The 18,111-nt window shown below is 25.6% G+C and overlaps 3 protein-coding genes across 10 annotated transcripts in view; 1 reads left to right on the top strand and 2 right to left on the bottom strand.

Moving 5' to 3' along the window:
- LOC113554747 (histone-lysine N-methyltransferase set-9) overlaps positions 1 to 4,281 on the bottom strand; it is a 16,045-nt gene extending 11,764 nt beyond the window's left edge. Inside the window, exons 1-2 of one of the 2 annotated variants that reach the window (XM_026958715.1) lie at positions 4,039 to 4,281; positions 3,853 to 3,979 (exon numbers count right to left, since the gene is read on the bottom strand). The gene's annotated coding sequence lies outside the window, so the exon portion shown is untranslated. The remainder of the gene's footprint in view (positions 1 to 3,852; positions 3,980 to 4,038) is intronic. The other variant, XM_026958714.1, reaches the window with a different exon arrangement.
- On the top strand, positions 2,838 to 18,111 carry LOC113554748 (probable serine hydrolase). 6 transcript variants are annotated; one of them, XM_026958720.1, is made up of 7 exons: positions 2,838 to 2,857; positions 10,906 to 10,982; positions 11,662 to 11,822; positions 12,237 to 12,469; positions 12,567 to 12,753; positions 14,579 to 14,865; positions 17,786 to 17,925. In XM_026958720.1, the coding sequence occupies exons 2-6, from the start codon at positions 10,913 to 10,915 to the stop codon at positions 14,837 to 14,839; spliced, it is 912 nt and encodes a 303-aa protein (XP_026814521.1). In that variant the 5' UTR covers positions 2,838 to 2,857; positions 10,906 to 10,912; the 3' UTR covers positions 14,840 to 14,865; positions 17,786 to 17,925. The 6 variants fall into 6 exon arrangements, with proteins under 6 accessions (XP_026814521.1, XP_026814519.1, XP_026814518.1 ...); XM_026958718.1 differs by lacking the exon at positions 2,838 to 2,857 and adding an exon at positions 8,448 to 8,602; XM_026958717.1 differs by lacking the exon at positions 2,838 to 2,857 and adding an exon at positions 8,667 to 8,866.
- On the bottom strand, positions 6,705 to 8,272 carry LOC113554750 (protein anon-73B1). Of its 2 annotated transcripts, none has more exons than XM_026958722.1 (3): positions 8,127 to 8,272; positions 7,544 to 7,683; positions 6,705 to 6,936 (listed from the first exon to the last, which is right to left on the bottom strand). In XM_026958722.1, the coding sequence occupies exons 1-3, from the start codon at positions 8,140 to 8,142 to the stop codon at positions 6,826 to 6,828; spliced, it is 267 nt and encodes an 88-aa protein (XP_026814523.1). In that variant the 5' UTR covers positions 8,143 to 8,272; the 3' UTR covers positions 6,705 to 6,825. The 2 variants fall into 2 exon arrangements, with proteins under 2 accessions (XP_026814523.1, XP_026814524.1); XM_026958723.1 differs by having other exon boundaries at positions 7,806 to 8,259.

Here is an 18,111-nt window from a genome sequence, read left to right as displayed (position 1 = left end):
ATTTTGAATGTCATAAAGAATAATTAGTATGTAGTATATACTAAACAGATATTTAATCATTAGATTTAGTTTAAAGAGTGGACTAAATAAAAATATTACATTAAATCGGTTCAAAAGATAACACTATTTTCAAATATTAAAAAACATAAGCTATACACGTTACTTATGCTTTATAAATAATACATTTTTGATAACAGGTTAAACTGTCAATAAAAAATAAGTTTCTTTTACAGAAATAAATTTTGGCGGGAAATCAAAATCCGTTTATAGGGCTAACATTGATGTTATTAACTATATAACTTTAAATAAATATTTACATTTTTTACTTAAATAAAAAGAGAAATTGTTAAGTAATGGATGAGTCGTATTTGAAAAAAATAAACAAACTAATATGAATTACAAGTTACAAAAAGGACAACGGCTCTTCTGAAACTTCATGGAACTCGATTATTAGTAGATAATAATAATAGTCGTGTTTCTAATGGCATTAATGAATCACAGACAAGTAAAAATCGGATATATTATATTTGTTGTGGTGCATCAATAATTATTTCTGTAAAAACAAGTCGTTGGGGGGGAGGGGTATCGGCAAGCGCTCAAAATAATAATAATATTATTATTATTATCGACTACATAGCGCAGTGATAGAATGATACGAAATTGGATGGAAGAGAGGTGGTATGTGAGAGAGTAAGAACGCGACTCAGCAGCGTAGAGTTGCACTGCTTTATTGTGGCAAGGCCGACACCGTAGTGGTTCACTCATAGGGGCCCATGATGGGGTGTTTGGGGGGAACGGAGGCCGGCCGGCTGAGGCACGCGTGCGCATCCGTGACAACGAAACGGCGGCACAGCAGGAGCATTATATTATATTACAATAATATTATACGATTTATACGGCAGTCAGAAACCACAACCAGAGCATTTCGTAACTACTAACTACCGTTGAACTAAAAATACTATGATTAAGGATAATATAATCTCATTGAATTTAATAATACCTAAATGGGTCAATGTGTAATATAATACAAATTTTAGTCTTAATGGGTTACTAGTTTTTTAAAATCTAATAATCGAATATAATTGTATTAAATTTAAAAATCAAATAATAATAATCTTTCAAATACTTTAGAAAGATACAGACAAATTCAAAACATATTTATTGTAATTTCATCAATTTTGAATAATCGGTTTAGCATGAGTTTTTACACTGGATTCGTAACAATTACAAAGGGTAATTTTGGTATCAGGAACACACATTGGTACTGCAGTCTGCAATTCCTAATACTATCGTGCGAGCGTGTTTTTACTTGGAGAGCCTGCTGCAGACTTGAATCACACTCGTCATTCACGAATTATTATTATTATTATCAGTCATTTGTGTGTATAAAAAGCGCGCGCACCCGCATGCACAATGCAGTATTTTTACACCAGTGGGCAGGACGGCGTTACCGCCTAGTTGCAGCCACCCCCCACCAACAAAGGCAACGGAATCCGCAGACTTTAATGCATACCGTTGATTATCGCCTATCAAGGGAACGACAGTGGGACGCACCGACGAACACCACACGCGCCTGTGGTGTGCGCGCGCTCCCGAGTTCCGCGCGACTCGCGTGATACGACGGCACCGTACTACTGCCACCACCGCCGCATCCACAACGATTATAAAACTTATTGCGAGTTATCATGGCCGATTGTTATTTGTTATTATTTTCGTTTATGGAATAAGTTTGCGACGATCAAAAATTCGTTTCTCTGACACGCGAGATATATTATATTATACACCACTGGCTATGTGCAACATATTTCCACCATTTAAAATTCCGTGTCGGCAGAACGGTTGGAAAAATTCTTCGATTCCAACAGCTAAATTGATTTTTGTTGAAACTTTGCGCGTCAACGTCTGCGGTTTTCCTTAGTTATAAAATGGCTTGTATCTATACCCATTTTTCTACGCTAATTCTTGAGTTGATAAATTGTTAGGCAAGAAACATTTGGCAAGCATGGGGCAGAGAGTACAGACTACCGGCATAAATAAATTAAACGTATAATATTGTAAAAGATAAGTTATACGGAAAAAGTTCTCTACCAGGACGATCAGTTGTTGTAAAACGACGTAAAAAGAAAATTATAGAATTACTATTATATTTTTTGGCGGGAAAACGAAATAGTTAATTTACATTCGTCATTTGATGACGTCTGTATACTTAATACTTGCCTAGTATTTACATTCTTATTATCGGAGATAGTTCAGAAAGCACTATCAAATAATAAAAGTAACCTCAAAAATATCGAGTTCATAAAATATAAAAAATGTATGTAATAATTCAGTATTTCAGTAACATATGATCAAACATCATATACTTGTCTAGTATTTGACTACTGACTAGACTTAACTGATAACTAAACTATATAAAAAAAATATTAATGTGACCTGTGGATAAGGTTTCTTGAACCTAATTAATAATTTATAAACTGCCTTGAACATTATTTAATTCCTTTGAATATAAATACCTTAACATAATTTTATAAATATGTAACTAAAAATGTATTAAATTAGTCTAATCAGTTGGATAAAGGATTAAAATGTGAAAATAATTTAATGAAAAATAAAATAGGTAATCCTTATGTTATCAATAAAAATGACATACATAGTAATTTTTTTTATCACTTGTCAATTAAACTGTTATCTAAATAATATTTTTATTATAGATTCAGGAAATATAAGTGTATGTATATTTGATATTAAATATATCATAATATGTAAATTGAAAAAAAAAATTATGTCAGTTTTTGTACAAAAAAATCAATAAAAATCAAAAAGATGTTTAATATTAATTCACTACTTCAATTTAAAGGTAAGAGTAAATATTAATCAGGACACCTACATGCGTTTTAATATTAACAATCAATAAGGTAACATTTTTTAATATTTGGATCTTGTTTAAAATTTAAAAAAACTAACATAAATAATAAAAATATTTCAATGTTTTTTTATAATGGATTGAAGTAAAGTTCACATGCTAAACACATTTCTATGCCACTCAAAAATAAAACTTTAATCTTTTCACAAGCCCATAGTATAGTGATTTAAATAGAAAGGAATGTAGTTATAATAGTAGTAGCAATATTTAATAATAATTTTTATTTTAATCAGTTAAAGTAACTGAGAAATCACTATCAATCACCAAATTATTTTTATGTATACAACTAATAAAGCTCACTTGGATAAGAAAAAAAAATATGGACCACTTAAGTTAAACCATTAATTGCTAGAAGAATAACTTATTGTAATAAACTATACACTTATAAAATGTAAATAAATATTTAAAAAAACAACAAATCTAAACAATGTAATAGGTAAAATGCACATGTGATGAATAAAAATTTTTTTATTTTAATTATAGAACACAATATAAAATAAAATGAATGTTCTAATTAAGTGATCCAAAAACAGTAAATGTTTATACAAAATCGTAACAAATAAGTGAAAAGTTGTATATGTTTAGTTGTTGTTTTTTTAAGTGAAATAATGCATAATAAAAATTACTTGAAAAAAATATAAATTAAAACATTATTAAGAAATGAGTTCTAAAATAATTGTCATCACACAAAAACCCTACTGTATCGTGTTTTCAACATTTACTAATTGGAGGTGGTAGGACCAAAACAGTGAGACTAAGGAGTATAGGTTGAATATTATTTGTGGCTAGTAGCCTGTAGCCTATAGCACAAAAGGATTAATAAACGCGAGTGGACAACTTCAAATGGACAGATAAACAATGTTTGGAATTGGCGTAAACCGGCAAACAAGTGATAAGCAAAAGTGAACTTAGTGTTAAAATGAAAATACCGCCATTTCAGTGTTCGTCAGATGAAAAATTGCATCGTAAACACCGGTGCCGGGGGACCACCGAGTTCCAAGCAAATACTGACGGACGTGTCTTGACGTTGGATAGTTTTTTCAAACCAACTACATACTGGAAACCCACGAACATTCGAGTAAATGTCAAGTAAATAACTCTATTTGTACATGTACCTGGAACGTAAACATTACGAACGTGACGGTTTATTGAGCACAGGAAAACTGATTGCGGCAGCCTCGGTCTTTGTCGAACGTAACACTTGATCGCCGGCGATGTACACTCGGATATTTTGTATAACATTTAATTTAAACAGCGCACAGCGACGAGTAATCGACATGAAAACGTTAAAAAAACACTCGTTTAACCTAATCGGCCATCTTGTCCGTGTTCTCGAAGAATAACAAAACATCATCGATTCCGGGGGAACAAGCGTTTGAGTGGGGATGCGCCAGTCCACCGGCGCGCAGCATGGAATGTACGAATGGCGCAGCATTAAATCGCTTATTCCATGATTTCACTGATTAAATGATCCAAGCACGAGTTGTTTATCGTCTTTGGTATGTGCAATAAACGTGGGACTTTCGAAAACTATTGACTAAACCTAAAAACTTTTCCCTTAAACTGTAATCACATTAATCATTTTACATTCTTGATTTTGAATCAAATAAGTATGGTAATTGAAATGAAAAAAGCCTGAATTTTTAAAACTTCAAGAATTTGTGTTAAATAGGAATGAAAAATTGTAACTCAGTTGAAATGAGTAGATGGATAATTAAGCTAGTTTTAACATAAAATATTAATGAGAGAGATCCGATATCACACCCAAGCGGTATAACAATTTGAATCCATAAAACGTCAATGTGAACAGTCCCAACATTTCTATTTTTTAACTTTTCTCCAATACTATTATAGCTAAAAAGTTGGTTGATAGCTTATAAAAAAGGATTTATCAAGTAGATACAAAATGTGAGATATATGGATCTATCTCACTAAATGAAAATGAAAATAAAATACATTATGCATACATATTGCATACAATTAATAAATCTCTTAAAATTGAAAATCTAAAGAGTTTACATGCCGATCTCTGACTTGGCAAGCGTTTTTTTATTATTTTAGATTCGAAGTCTCATAATACATAAACATAATACACCATAATAACCAACTAATGAGTATTAGTTTAACTTTATTCATAGTTCCGATTTTATTTTATTTTACCTATACATCAAATTACTGCAATATTCTTTTTCGAATAACATTAAACTTATATCATGGTTATAATACTTTTTCATTTTTCTCATAGTGAAATGCCTGATTTAGAATTTAAAAGTGAATAAATATGGATATTAAATATGTAGCTTAATATTTATTTCGATCCAATTCTGAGTAGAGTAATGAATGTATATTGACTTTGCAATAATTATATGATTTTAATTCTATATTTCTATGTGTCATCATCACATCACATTTTGGGGTAGTGAAAATTATTTGTTTTGTAACTTTTGGAGGAGATAATTTTTAGCAATAAATTGGATTTAATTGGTATTCAGGGAGAGTCTAAAGTTTTATCCAGTACTTTTCAATATAACCAGAAAAAACAAACAAAAAAATTTAATGAAAACCGTGAATTTTCATGTAAAATCAGTATTCAATAAATTTATGATTTAATTTGACACATTTTCTTTAATAGATAATAAATTTTATTCTATTGAATGTCTTATATTTTTTGATTAACAAATATAACTATTTTAACAGTATTATTTTTAATATAATTAAATTTGTTTTGTAAAATGACCCTGCACCATCTTTCTATATACAAGTATAACATATTACATTCGATTTTAACTGTACCTTACACTGACCTCTTTTTTAATAGTTTTTATTTAAACATGTATCTTAAATCAAATTGATAAAAATAAATTTTGTTATTTATCATCTGTGTTTATACCATAAAATACTTTTATAATTAGTGGCGGACTGTGACATTGTGGGCCCGAGATGCGCTGTATGTGAGGAGCCTAACTATAGCCTATTGGTAGAAACGGTTTTATGGGGACCTTAGCTTCTTAAAACATGTATTATTTCAATTTCTTATATTATTTTTCTATACCTACCTACATTGATGAACGCACAATTATTTTTCTAAGTGTATATATGAGGCCCGGGATGTGATCGCATCCTGTCATTCCCTGTCAGTTCACCACTGTTTATATTAGCTAATTTTTTATAAGATTACTATTACCATTAACATAAGTTCATAGTTGTATTTTTCACAACCAATATCATCCTATAAATTAAAAATATTTTTAATAATTGGTAATAAAAAGTCAAGATAATAATAATATTAATAAAATAATTACTAATAGTAATACAATGTTCCAGTTGATAATTTGGTAAAATTGTATTTTATGTAGATTGATAATTCATAATGAAATAGTATATTTTTCCTTCAAGTCAAGTCATACAGTTTAATTATATCTAAAATTTAGAGTAAAAGTTCTGTAATATAACTAAAACATGATAATATAGAAAAATTAAAATAATCTAAAATGTTACTTAACCAAAAATAATTTATTATTTGATATTTTTAATCATATTGTTTTTGGTCGTTTCAGTATGTGACTGATGATTTTACAATGTAGACAAGATATCTTCTCTACATTGTGTTCACCAGTATAATATATTATAAACATAATATTTAATATATTAAATTAAGAATTTTATTAAAATTATAAAACTAATTTCAAAAATTTATAGAACTGTTTTTTTTTAAAATTAAATGTATATGTTATAGAGGTTGTATAAATAAACAATAAAAAGGTAATTATATAATATTAGTAAAATATATAAATGGTATTCTAAGTTTGCTTAATTAAAAAAAAATCTACAAGTAATGTAGTATTATAATGAATAATTAAACTTCAAAAAGGAACAATATTACAAGTGTAATTCATTTTTATTCATCGTCTTTTCTTCTTATCTTGTTTTCTTGATCTATGATGAGAATATGGGCGTCTAGGTGATGCAAATGTACTTCCATCAGAGTCATATTCGCTGCCATCACCATTATCCTAAAAATTCAATAAATTAATTTAATACTTTTATTTTATGTTTAGGTTAATAAAATAGTTTATGTTATTTCAGTAGTCATTATAATATATAATAGAGTCATACTTTGGAATATTATAATATTGCATGTAATTATGGTAGAATTATAACTTAAACAATAAATGATTGTAAAAATAGAAGTTATTATGTCAATAAATATAGAAGATACTGGTAAAAATATAAATAATTATTTTACAACTAAATTAGATAGTTTATAATGATGTATAATATATTATTTTTTCCAATAAAATAATAAAAAATTATTTTATTAAAGTTTTGTTTACAGGAGCAATCTATTAGTAAAACTTCTTATAATTAAAAGGAACAATTTCATTACTATTTTCTTATATTGAGTTAAGTTTTATTTATAGTATATAGGTTTATTTTTCTTACTAGTATTTATTACACCATCTTGGCATCTTATTTAAATAAAACTTAACAATTGGAATGTCGGTGATTCTATCGGAATTTATTCTACACATAATTTATTATTAAAAATACATTTGTTTTATATATTTTGTTAATTTTAAAATAATTTATATAAATAATTTAAGTCTTTTTAATAATTACTTTTGAGTCATTAGATTGGTCAGTTAATAAAAACACAGTTGTTATGCATACTAATTGGAAAATAGCAACTAAGTATAAGCCATAACGGATCACAGCATCAAATACTTCATCTGATTCTTCCATTGGAAACATCTTGTAAACTATGAAAAAGAAACAAAACAAAGATTATTATTTGTGTATGAAATTACATGAATTTCATTTATTTCAATCTCATCAAATAAAATTGTAAAAAATGTATTTATATTTATGAAATTAAACATACCAAACACCAATAATTAGATTAAATGTTTTTTTGAATACAAGGTTGTATAATTAAGTGTGTACAATAATTTTACTAAATACAAAACAATTGTAACTGTTTTAGATTATCAAATAACAATAGAATAGTTTTTATTCTATAAATTCTATACATGGATTCACTTTTCAGACTTGCAGAGTTTATGTTAATGTAACTTATAACTAATACGCAATGATATTGACTCAGTAACTGAACGAATCATTGGGAAATAAATGTTTTGTAGGTATCAACAGAATATAGAATAGTATAAAAAATACTTATATAAAATATTAAAAATCTATTCACTAGTCATAGCACTCATAGCCAATTGGCCATTGAGAATTCCACGATTAGACTCCAGAATAATAGTTGTCCACTTAAATAATAACTAATGACAAAAATATAAACGAGTATATTAATATTTAATATTCTTAATTCTTATTGATTTTTGTGAATGTGTTATCAGTTTATCACTTTTATTATATTTGTAATCACGGTTGCGACGATAGATAATAGATATTGTTATATACATGTTATTGATAAAAAAAAACCATTAAAAAAACTGTTGCTATCAAGTAAATTCAATTCTTATAGTTTTATCTTTTTTTAGTTATTTTAACTACAGACTACAGAGGCAAGATTAAATTAATTCAGAATTCTGTATTTCTGATATTTCTATGTCATAGTTATCAATTTGACATTTTTCATTAATTTCATAAACGTTTTTTAGTTTGAATTTATATTTTGTTTAATAATATCAGTTATTAATGCCTTAGAGTTAGGTAATTTATATTATTATTTTTAATTTTTCATAATATTCAATTTTGTTCTACACATTTTTTTTTTTTTAATTTTGTTATGTTTATGTTGTGTGTTCATTGTTTTACAAATTCTTAGTAATTATTATTGTACTTTACAATTTACAATATTTTTTTTTAAATTGATCAGTTATCACTAATTATTAATACACATTTATTTTAGTTGTCTAATTTGTTTATAATCATTTCCATAATATTATAGTCACACTATCTATTAATTATTGGCAGGTATGTAATTCACGAATATTTATAACTAAAAAGCAATATTTAAATTTATACATTTATTCCTAAATTTTGTTAATGTAATATAATATATACTTTAATAAAATTATTAATTATGATTTAATCATATAATCAATAACTATATTAATGTAGGTACATAAATTGATTGTTAATTTTTGATGATTTGATTTTTAAGACTTAGGTATTTACTTCTAGAATTTTACAAATGTATTTGATTTTGATATAAAATTCATATGATATTTAGCTATTTATACAGAATTTATTTTTTAAATTTCTTAGTATCATAAATTACATTTATTGACCTTCCTATTTTTTAATACCTACTCATACATAATTAATTTGATAAATAATACAATCTTAAATTTTAAGAAAACAAGATTATATAATTTTTTTTAACTATACGTCTATATCTAAAAATTGTGATCAACATATTTTATGATTTTTTCTGGTTTTGTGATTTATGAAAAATGGTTTTTGGTCAGAAATTTATGAAAAATTGTCCAATTTCCTAATTATTTTTAATTTTTTACAATTCATTTTATAGTTTTGACTTTTAATAATATAACTATTTATTAATAGTCTAAATTATTTTATGAAATAATGAATGTATTATACCTAAAATATGAGTTGCAATGTTAAGTATATGAGTGGTCAATTCAAACCTTTTGGTTTTAATTAAGCTGCAATTATAACATTCATTATTAGTTATTTATTTATATATTTAAAGTTAAACTTATAATATATAAAGTTATAAAAAGGTTATAAATTATATAATATATAAACCTAAAACCAAAAATGTTAGTAGAAACATTATATGTTTGTTTATTTTTTTTTATGTATAGAATAGGTAGGTAAATGTTTAACTACCTTATGACTTTATAATTAATTAATTCTTTCATGAATATATTTTGTTCTAATGACTTATTTAAATTTATTTTTCATTAGTGTCTAAATGTTAATACAAATCTATAGGGAACAATAGTCTTATGAAACACTTTTAAATAGTGAATAGTGAATATTTATTGAGAGTAAATTTTTTTTTATTTACTATGTTAATTATAACTAAAATATGAAGAAAGAATCATTTTGTAAGTGAATAATTTTATATAGCAATAATGATTATCAAGTTAAATAATAATAATGCTATATCATATAGTATTTGGAAAAATGTATTATTGATCTACCAATAGTTCAGAGTATGTACTTATTGATAAATCTTTGTTATTGCTATGCTATGTAGAATTGATTTTAATAATGTATACTGCAAATTTATTTTGAACGTGAATATTGTTAAGAATATTTAGGCGCTTAATATTTTATTTGATTAAATTATATTATTTTTTTAAATATATGTAAGATATAACCCTTTTATACAAATTAACGTATTAGTTTTTTAAATTTATCAATGCCTACTATTGGTGGCTATTGAATTTGATATTTTAAATAGTTTAAAATATAAATATATTATATAATAGGTAATTTTTATAAAAAATCTATTAATATTTTAAATTAATATTAAGAAACTAACCTAACTTTTTTTATTCAATTTTTTAAAGAATAGATTACATTAATATTTAAAAAATATTCATTATAGTTATGTAAATTTAAGTTGGCATAATAAACTACTCGTATTTATTATTACTTACTGAAAAAAAAATTATTATTATATAAAATTCTGTTTATTAGATAAGAGCATGAAAAAATGATTAATCTTTGACATTATAATTTATATAAAATTATCTAACTTTAAAGTTAATTTAATGTAATAAGTTGGTTATTTATTTTATTATTATTAAATAACCATTTAGCATTTTTTATTTTATTGAAACAATTAGTAGTTAGATTAAATTTGTTGTCATACCTATCTACCTATCTAGGTTTTTTCAACTTTCTTGGTAATATAATTTATTTAATGGTTTAGTTTTAACTTAAACACATAATAAATTAGTAATTAGTAAGATAATAACTAATATAATTAGTAAGAATAATATTATCTAAGTGTAAATATAATAATTTTATTTTAGATTAACAATGGAATTATCTGTTAGTGGACCATCATTTGAAGAAATTCAAATTCCTGTACCATTCGGTTTTGTAAGTGGTTAGTATTGAAGTTTTATTATTAATTAGAGACATCAATATATATATTTATAAATTATTATCACTGAAGACTGAACACTATCTTAAATCTTTACTTATACAACCATATCATATTATTTTTGTAAAACTTTACTTAATTTATAAGTAATAATTAAAAGTTAATTTTCTATTTTAATGAAAAAAAAAGTTGGTATGTAAATCTTGTTGCATTATTTTTTAGCAATTACTCATACACAATATTAATATTGCTGTGTTTGTTTTGTTTTGTTTTGTTTTATTTTATTTTATTATTTTTCTCATTATAATTCTAACATATACATATACCTGATATTCAGTACTTATTCTTTAATTTTACAATAGGGTTTGGCCATAGGCGCAAATAGGGGGCGCTTAGGGGGTATAACACCCCCATTTTTAAAAGTAGCACCCTCAAATACTTTTTTTATAATATCACAATCAGTAGCTATTTTCAACGCTATACCCAGAAAATGAAGAGCTTAAGGACCCTCAGTTTTTTTTATTGATATTGCGCCTATGGGTTTGGCTTGTATATTCATAGTAAATAAATATATATTTATTTTTCTTACATTATTTTTAGTATTGATACAGAATAGGTAGTGGTATCTCATAAACGAGATAAAAATAAATATAAATACATTTTTTATGTTTAATTTGTTTAGGTAAATGGTGGGGATCAAAAGATAAGCAGCCTATAATTGCAATTCACGGATGGCAAGATAATGCTGGAACTTTTGATCCTTTAATCGAATTACTACCTAAAGATTTATCTATTTTATGTATAGATCTACCAGGACATGGGCGATCTTCTCATATCCCTTTGGTAAAATTTTTTTTCAATAAATTTAAATATGAATTTTATCTGATTTTTAATACATTGAGAATTTATAATAACCTCTTTAATATAATTTTGCTTAATCGCAATCTAGTAATAAGTAGGGAATGGATTTTATTGTAATAAAAAAAATCAATATATGTATCAATTTAAAAAAATGTGTTAGTATTCAAAGTTACAAAAAAATAAATATTTTATAATTATAAATATTAAATAAAAGTATTAAAATGATATAATGTACTTAATATATGAATAAAAAGGCTAATACACTATCTAGTTGAAGATCTCAATTCTAATCTATGTGTTATTTTAAATTGTTCATGAAATGACTGTTTTAATTTTGATAAATATTTCATGTTAAGACTAGATTAATACAATCAATTATCATATTATGTTTCATAGGGTTTACCTTATTATATATTTTGGGATGGCCTAGCTATTTTAAGAAGAATAATCAGACATTATAATTGGAGAAAAGTTTCTATTATGGGTCATTCTTTGGGTGCAGCTATTGGATTTTTATATGCTGCATCATACCCTGATGATACGGAAATGTTGATATCTATTGACACAGTAGCACCAGTCATTTTTGATCCAAGTGAAATTGTTAAAAATACAGGACCAAATATTGATAAGTTAGTTTTATTTTATACATACTTAGTTCATATCAATTATCAAGTATGACAATGTATGACTAATAATTCATAAATAAATATCTAAAATATGTTACAGACTCATATATTATGATGCATTAGGACTTGATAAAATGCCTTCTTATAAATATTCAGAGATGATTGATTTAGTCGTTGATGGACATCATGGAACATTGACTCGCAAATCTTGTGAAATACTTATGAGACGTGGAATGTATCGAGTTAAAGATAACAAATATTTGTTTTCAAGAGATATACGTCTTAAGGTAAATATATTATGTATAAGGTGTTTAGTGTATATATGTAAAATATTATAAGGGAATAATTAATTTGAACAAATAAGCTTTCTATGCTCAGTATTAAAGTGCAATTGTAAACAAAACTATTAAATTTGTCAGGAAACAGTATTAGACATATTATAAACAATAAATAATTTTGTACTTTAAATATAACTGTAAATGGTCTATTTAAGTTGTTATTCAATTATAACTTAATGTAGTAATAAAATATTAATATATGCAAATATTTATTAAAATATATATTTTACTGGATCCCATAAATGCTATTTTTAAAATTCTATTATAGTTACAACTTAAATAATTTTTATCTATAGATGAGTATATTTAAAAATTGAATGACACAAATCTATGTTATCTTGTAGGTTTTATCTATATTTAATTTAAATTTTAAAATTAAATGTGTTTTAAATGTTTAATATATTACAGTTCTTTAAACCTTTAAATTATTGGTTACATATAATATGCCATGTCCTTTGGTTATATGTAGGGTATAGAAGGCAATTGAAGAAGTATTTCTTTAATAATTTTGAAGTTTGTGTTTTTTAACAAAAATATAGACTAAACCAGGGGTTGGCAACTGGAGGATCGTGGAAGGCAAATCTCTGGACTCTGTCAACACATTGTACTTACTTCATTATGTATAAAGATTTGAAAAAGATTTTTTTCACTGGATCTCATTGATTTATTATTTTAATCTTTAGGACTCCAATAGAAATTACTTGCTGACCCCTGCACTAAACAATGGTTTTCAACCTTTTTGGGTCCACGGCTCCTTTTGATTTTAAAATTAAACGTACTGCTCCCATACAAACATTTAAAATAATCAAATTTACATTATTTAATCTAACTTTATTTAATGATGAAATAAACATGTAATTATTAATAATAGGAAACATTTTTAAACTATAATAATTATTTTAATATTTGGTGGGACGGTTGTGTTTGTTTTTGTTGCATAATATTACCAAATCATGGCGTACATTTTTAAAGCGCGATTCTCATTTCCTCATTTCCATAATTTTTGAATTGAACAATAAGTTGTGATAAATGTTCCATGAATAACAATTTGACAGATTCTATCAAGTTTTTATATTTTTAAATTTTTAGCGCGGCTCCCTTGATAATAACTGACAACGCCCCTAGGAGCCGCGACGTACAGGTTGAAAACCACTGCACTATAAAATTATTAATATGCATTAAATATGTAATACAATGAAAAAACGTTGAGATATGCATAATTTGCAAAATACAGTTATTATAATTTTAATAAGAATGATCTAAATTGTGGAAAATTCTCACCAATTTTAAATAGTTTATACCAATAAATATATGTATTTGTATACAAATTCGTTCTCTTGTTATAAATTATAATTTATAATTCATTTTAAAATTAAAATATTAATAAAAGCGTACGAGATTCCCCGAAAAAATGTTTACTATAAATTTGATAATAGGACAATTTACTAAATTCTTAAATACTTAAATCAACAATACAAAATGGTTATTTCTGAGTGCAAATTTAGTATGTTGTACATCTACAAATACATATAAGACGACATAAATAAATATGGATATAATATTTTTTTAAGGGAATTTAAATTATTTTAAACAGTAAATTCAACTTATCAACATATGTACTTTAAGGTATATTTTATAATATTATAAAATATATCATTTAATATTAGGTTATATTTATTACAACTAAGCGGGTGAGTTATTAATTACACTATAATGTTTAAAACGCTAATGGGATTGCTACCTAATATAGTAATATTATATTTTGCATGTACAGGTTGCGTGGATGGGTTTACCATCTCTAGATGTAGTTATAGCATTTGCTGGTCAAATAACATGTCGCTATATGAATATCAAAGCTAAACCATACAGATCATTAGATAACTGGCCAGTTTATTCACAAATCTTGGAAATAATAAAAATGAATGCAAAAGACTTTGTTTTTAAAGAATATGACGGTACTCATCATTTACATCTTAATAACCCCGAGTGTTTAGCTTCAGATGTTACAACTTTCATTCAACAGTCTATAAGCTGATCATTATGATATCATATATCTAACATGTAATTATGAAATAGTATTGGTCTGCCTATATATTATACATATTATGCATATCATATTTAGTAATAATATTATTTATATATACTATACATTATTTCATATTTTATTTATTATAATTATATAATATACCTAGTTGATATACAATTTATCTATCAATAGATATATACTTACAATATATCTATTTTTAATCGACCTTAATACCAAATTATGTGTTAAAGTTGGTGTTCAATCCTTTGATCCTTATCGTCTTATGTACTATCTACAAATGTGATAATTCTTGTGACTTATGTCACTTGTTATTTGTTCGTTCAGTATCCTTTTTCAATACTCAATTTAAATAAAATCTATTTTATACTAGTACGTAGATAACAACACTACCACCTTTTTAAAGATCCATTGTGATATGTAAAGACATGAATTGTGTTATTAGGTGGATTTTAATGTTTTAGAGACTTTTATGAGTTTTGATTATATCATAGACCATTGTGATCCAGAAAAATTATTATAGAGAGTATTAATTGACACATAGGAGATGAATTTGGTCAAGTAAGAAGGGTTTTATGTAGAAAAAGTTGGATTTAGTTTTTTGTGGAAAATGTTTGTTTGTTTACACCTATAGTCGAATCTCATAAATAGAGTGTCCACTGTCTAGACGTTTAGGTTTTTAAAAGTTTCTCCCATCATCTCGAAAATCTTTATTGGGACTTTAATATGTCCTGAATTAATGCATTAATATGAATTCATATTACATTATGTCAAAATGTATGTAATTTGTATTGTACCTAACTTGTAAAATCAAATTCCAAGTATGATTAATAATAAATTTAAAAATATTATGTAACCTAATATTACATAATTCATGTTTTAAATTAAAATATCTATCTAAATTATACATTTGTTTTATTCAAAATTAATTTTTTCTTTATGATACATATTTGATTTGTCTCAGTTTTTCTTTTTAATAATCTGGTCACCCTACATCCCTACTCATAGATCAAAATGAGTTTGAGTTGTTAGTTTAAATGTTATATAATTTAATTTATTATGATTGGAGATAAATAGTGATTAATGAGTTATAAGTCGTAACTCAAAAGTAAAAAGAAGCTATCATGAAAGTAATCAAGAGCCCCCGGATAAATTTTTATATTTATGTAAAAATTAGGTAAAGTATAGGATCTGGTTGTTTTGGCTGGGCCTGAACATTCTTCGAGGTCCAGGCCCTAGGGCTACAGCCCTGGCTACCTCTCTCTCGTTGGGCCTGACTATCATTAAGCTAGAGATTCCCAACCAGAATACCATGAAATTATTTTATTTATTAAGCAATCATACATATTTTTTAATGTACAAAGAAAATTATTTTATGAAAGGTATAGCATAGATATGTGTGTAATACATATACATTAATTAATTCGTTTTTTCTATAAAATATAATATGTTTGATTATACTTATACCTAGATAAAGAGAACCAAAGTTGTAAAATATAAATATAAACAGACAATCTATACTAGTATCTATACTTCTATAGGGTGCCTCAAAATTTAACATTTCTTAAATAACTTATAAAAAAAAAAAATTGCTTTAAAAATGAAAAATACCATTAAATTTATTTAGGGTGTGCTGCTAGAGACGCATATTTTTTATAGCTTTTATATCAAATAACGTATCAGAAAAAATGGAACTGCAACGGATTCCTAATTCTTATTATGACTTGTGGACAACATATTAATATAATTTTATACTATGGCGTTATTACTAACATAATATTAGGTACATACTACATACATTATAAAATATTTTATCGCTAATGGCGTCAATACCTTACCTAGCCCTTAACCTTGATCCTTGACCATGCAGTTGTTTAGTGCTCTAGAAAATTGATTTTTCATATTTTATTTATCGTGCACAATCTAGAATTAAACTATTATTTGTTATTTATTATTTTATTAATCACATTGTTAATTGCTTATGAAAGTTACCTACCGTGAATTTAAATGTACTTGTATGCAAGGGCGCAACTAGAGTAAAATATATGGGAGTGCTAAAACCTATAGTATAGCATAAGAGCCCCCCCCCCTTATTTATGATGAGTAAAATTATTATACACAAAAAAAATTTTAATATAATATCATAATACTCATATATTGTTTTAATAAATTCATTTTTCTGTTTTTAGTTAATGCAAACTTGTTTAAAATATTTTCAGTATTTATGTTATTTATGTTATTTCTCTTTCAATATAATATATTGAAGCTAGATTTTTAAAACGATTTTGTTGTATCGTTGCATGCTTGTTCGAAGCCAATTCTTCACTCTTTGCATTACAGAAAAAGATCTTTCACAAGTAATCGTTAATGCAAGGATCTGAAGCAACTAACAGTTATGAATTTATGATAATTTTAAAATGTGCAGTTTCGAAAAGATCATAACTTATTTAAAAATAATAATAACATTAAAAAACTACATGGGCCCTGGATAATAATCTTGGCTATAAATTTTATAGTAGGTCAATTCACTTTAATATCAAAACTAACAGTACAATATTGAAACTGGTGAACAAAAATTTGACATGTCGTACGTGTGTAAGACGGAGACAACACATGCGGTTATTACGTTCTCTTAAAAATAAAACCTATTGATTTTACGTATTTGTGTACCTATACTGTATACGCCTTACAGTCTACAGACTACAATAATAAACATACTTGAAGTTTCCATTTATAATATTTTGATAAATTATTAATTTTACTGGCCAACACTCGTAAATTATTAATTAGAAAATCAGAAATTTTACAAATATTGTGAAAAACCAGTATAGAAAATTTGGGAATGCTAAGCACTCTCAAGCTTCCCCCTAGTTTTGCCCATTCTTGTGTGTATTAAAATATTTTTTTGTACAAGTAATTAGATTATTTTTTTTTCAGGTCAACAGGTTCGCTTTACCATCATTTGATGTAACTAACGAATTTGCAAAACAGATTCGTTGTCGTTACTTAATGATCAAAGCAGTTCCAGGTAGGGTGCGTGATAATTGGTCACTTTTTCAAAGTATTTTAGAAACGATAAAACAATCTACAAGCGATTTTAATTACGTAGAAGTTGAAGGGTCTCATCACGTACATTTAAATGATGCTTCAAAAGTTGCTCCATATATCTTAAATTTTATTTTAAATATTGCTTGATTGTAATTTTTAATTTTGATTATATTATATTATAGGTAAAAATAGATAAATGCATACTTACCAAATCA

Source organism: Rhopalosiphum maidis, chromosome 2 (genome assembly GCF_003676215.2).
Source record: "Rhopalosiphum maidis isolate BTI-1 chromosome 2, ASM367621v3, whole genome shotgun sequence".
Taxonomy (NCBI): Eukaryota; Metazoa; Arthropoda; class Insecta; order Hemiptera; family Aphididae; genus Rhopalosiphum; species Rhopalosiphum maidis.
The sequence above is the reverse complement of the archived record's forward strand: the minus strand, read 5'-3'. Positions and strand labels throughout refer to the sequence as shown.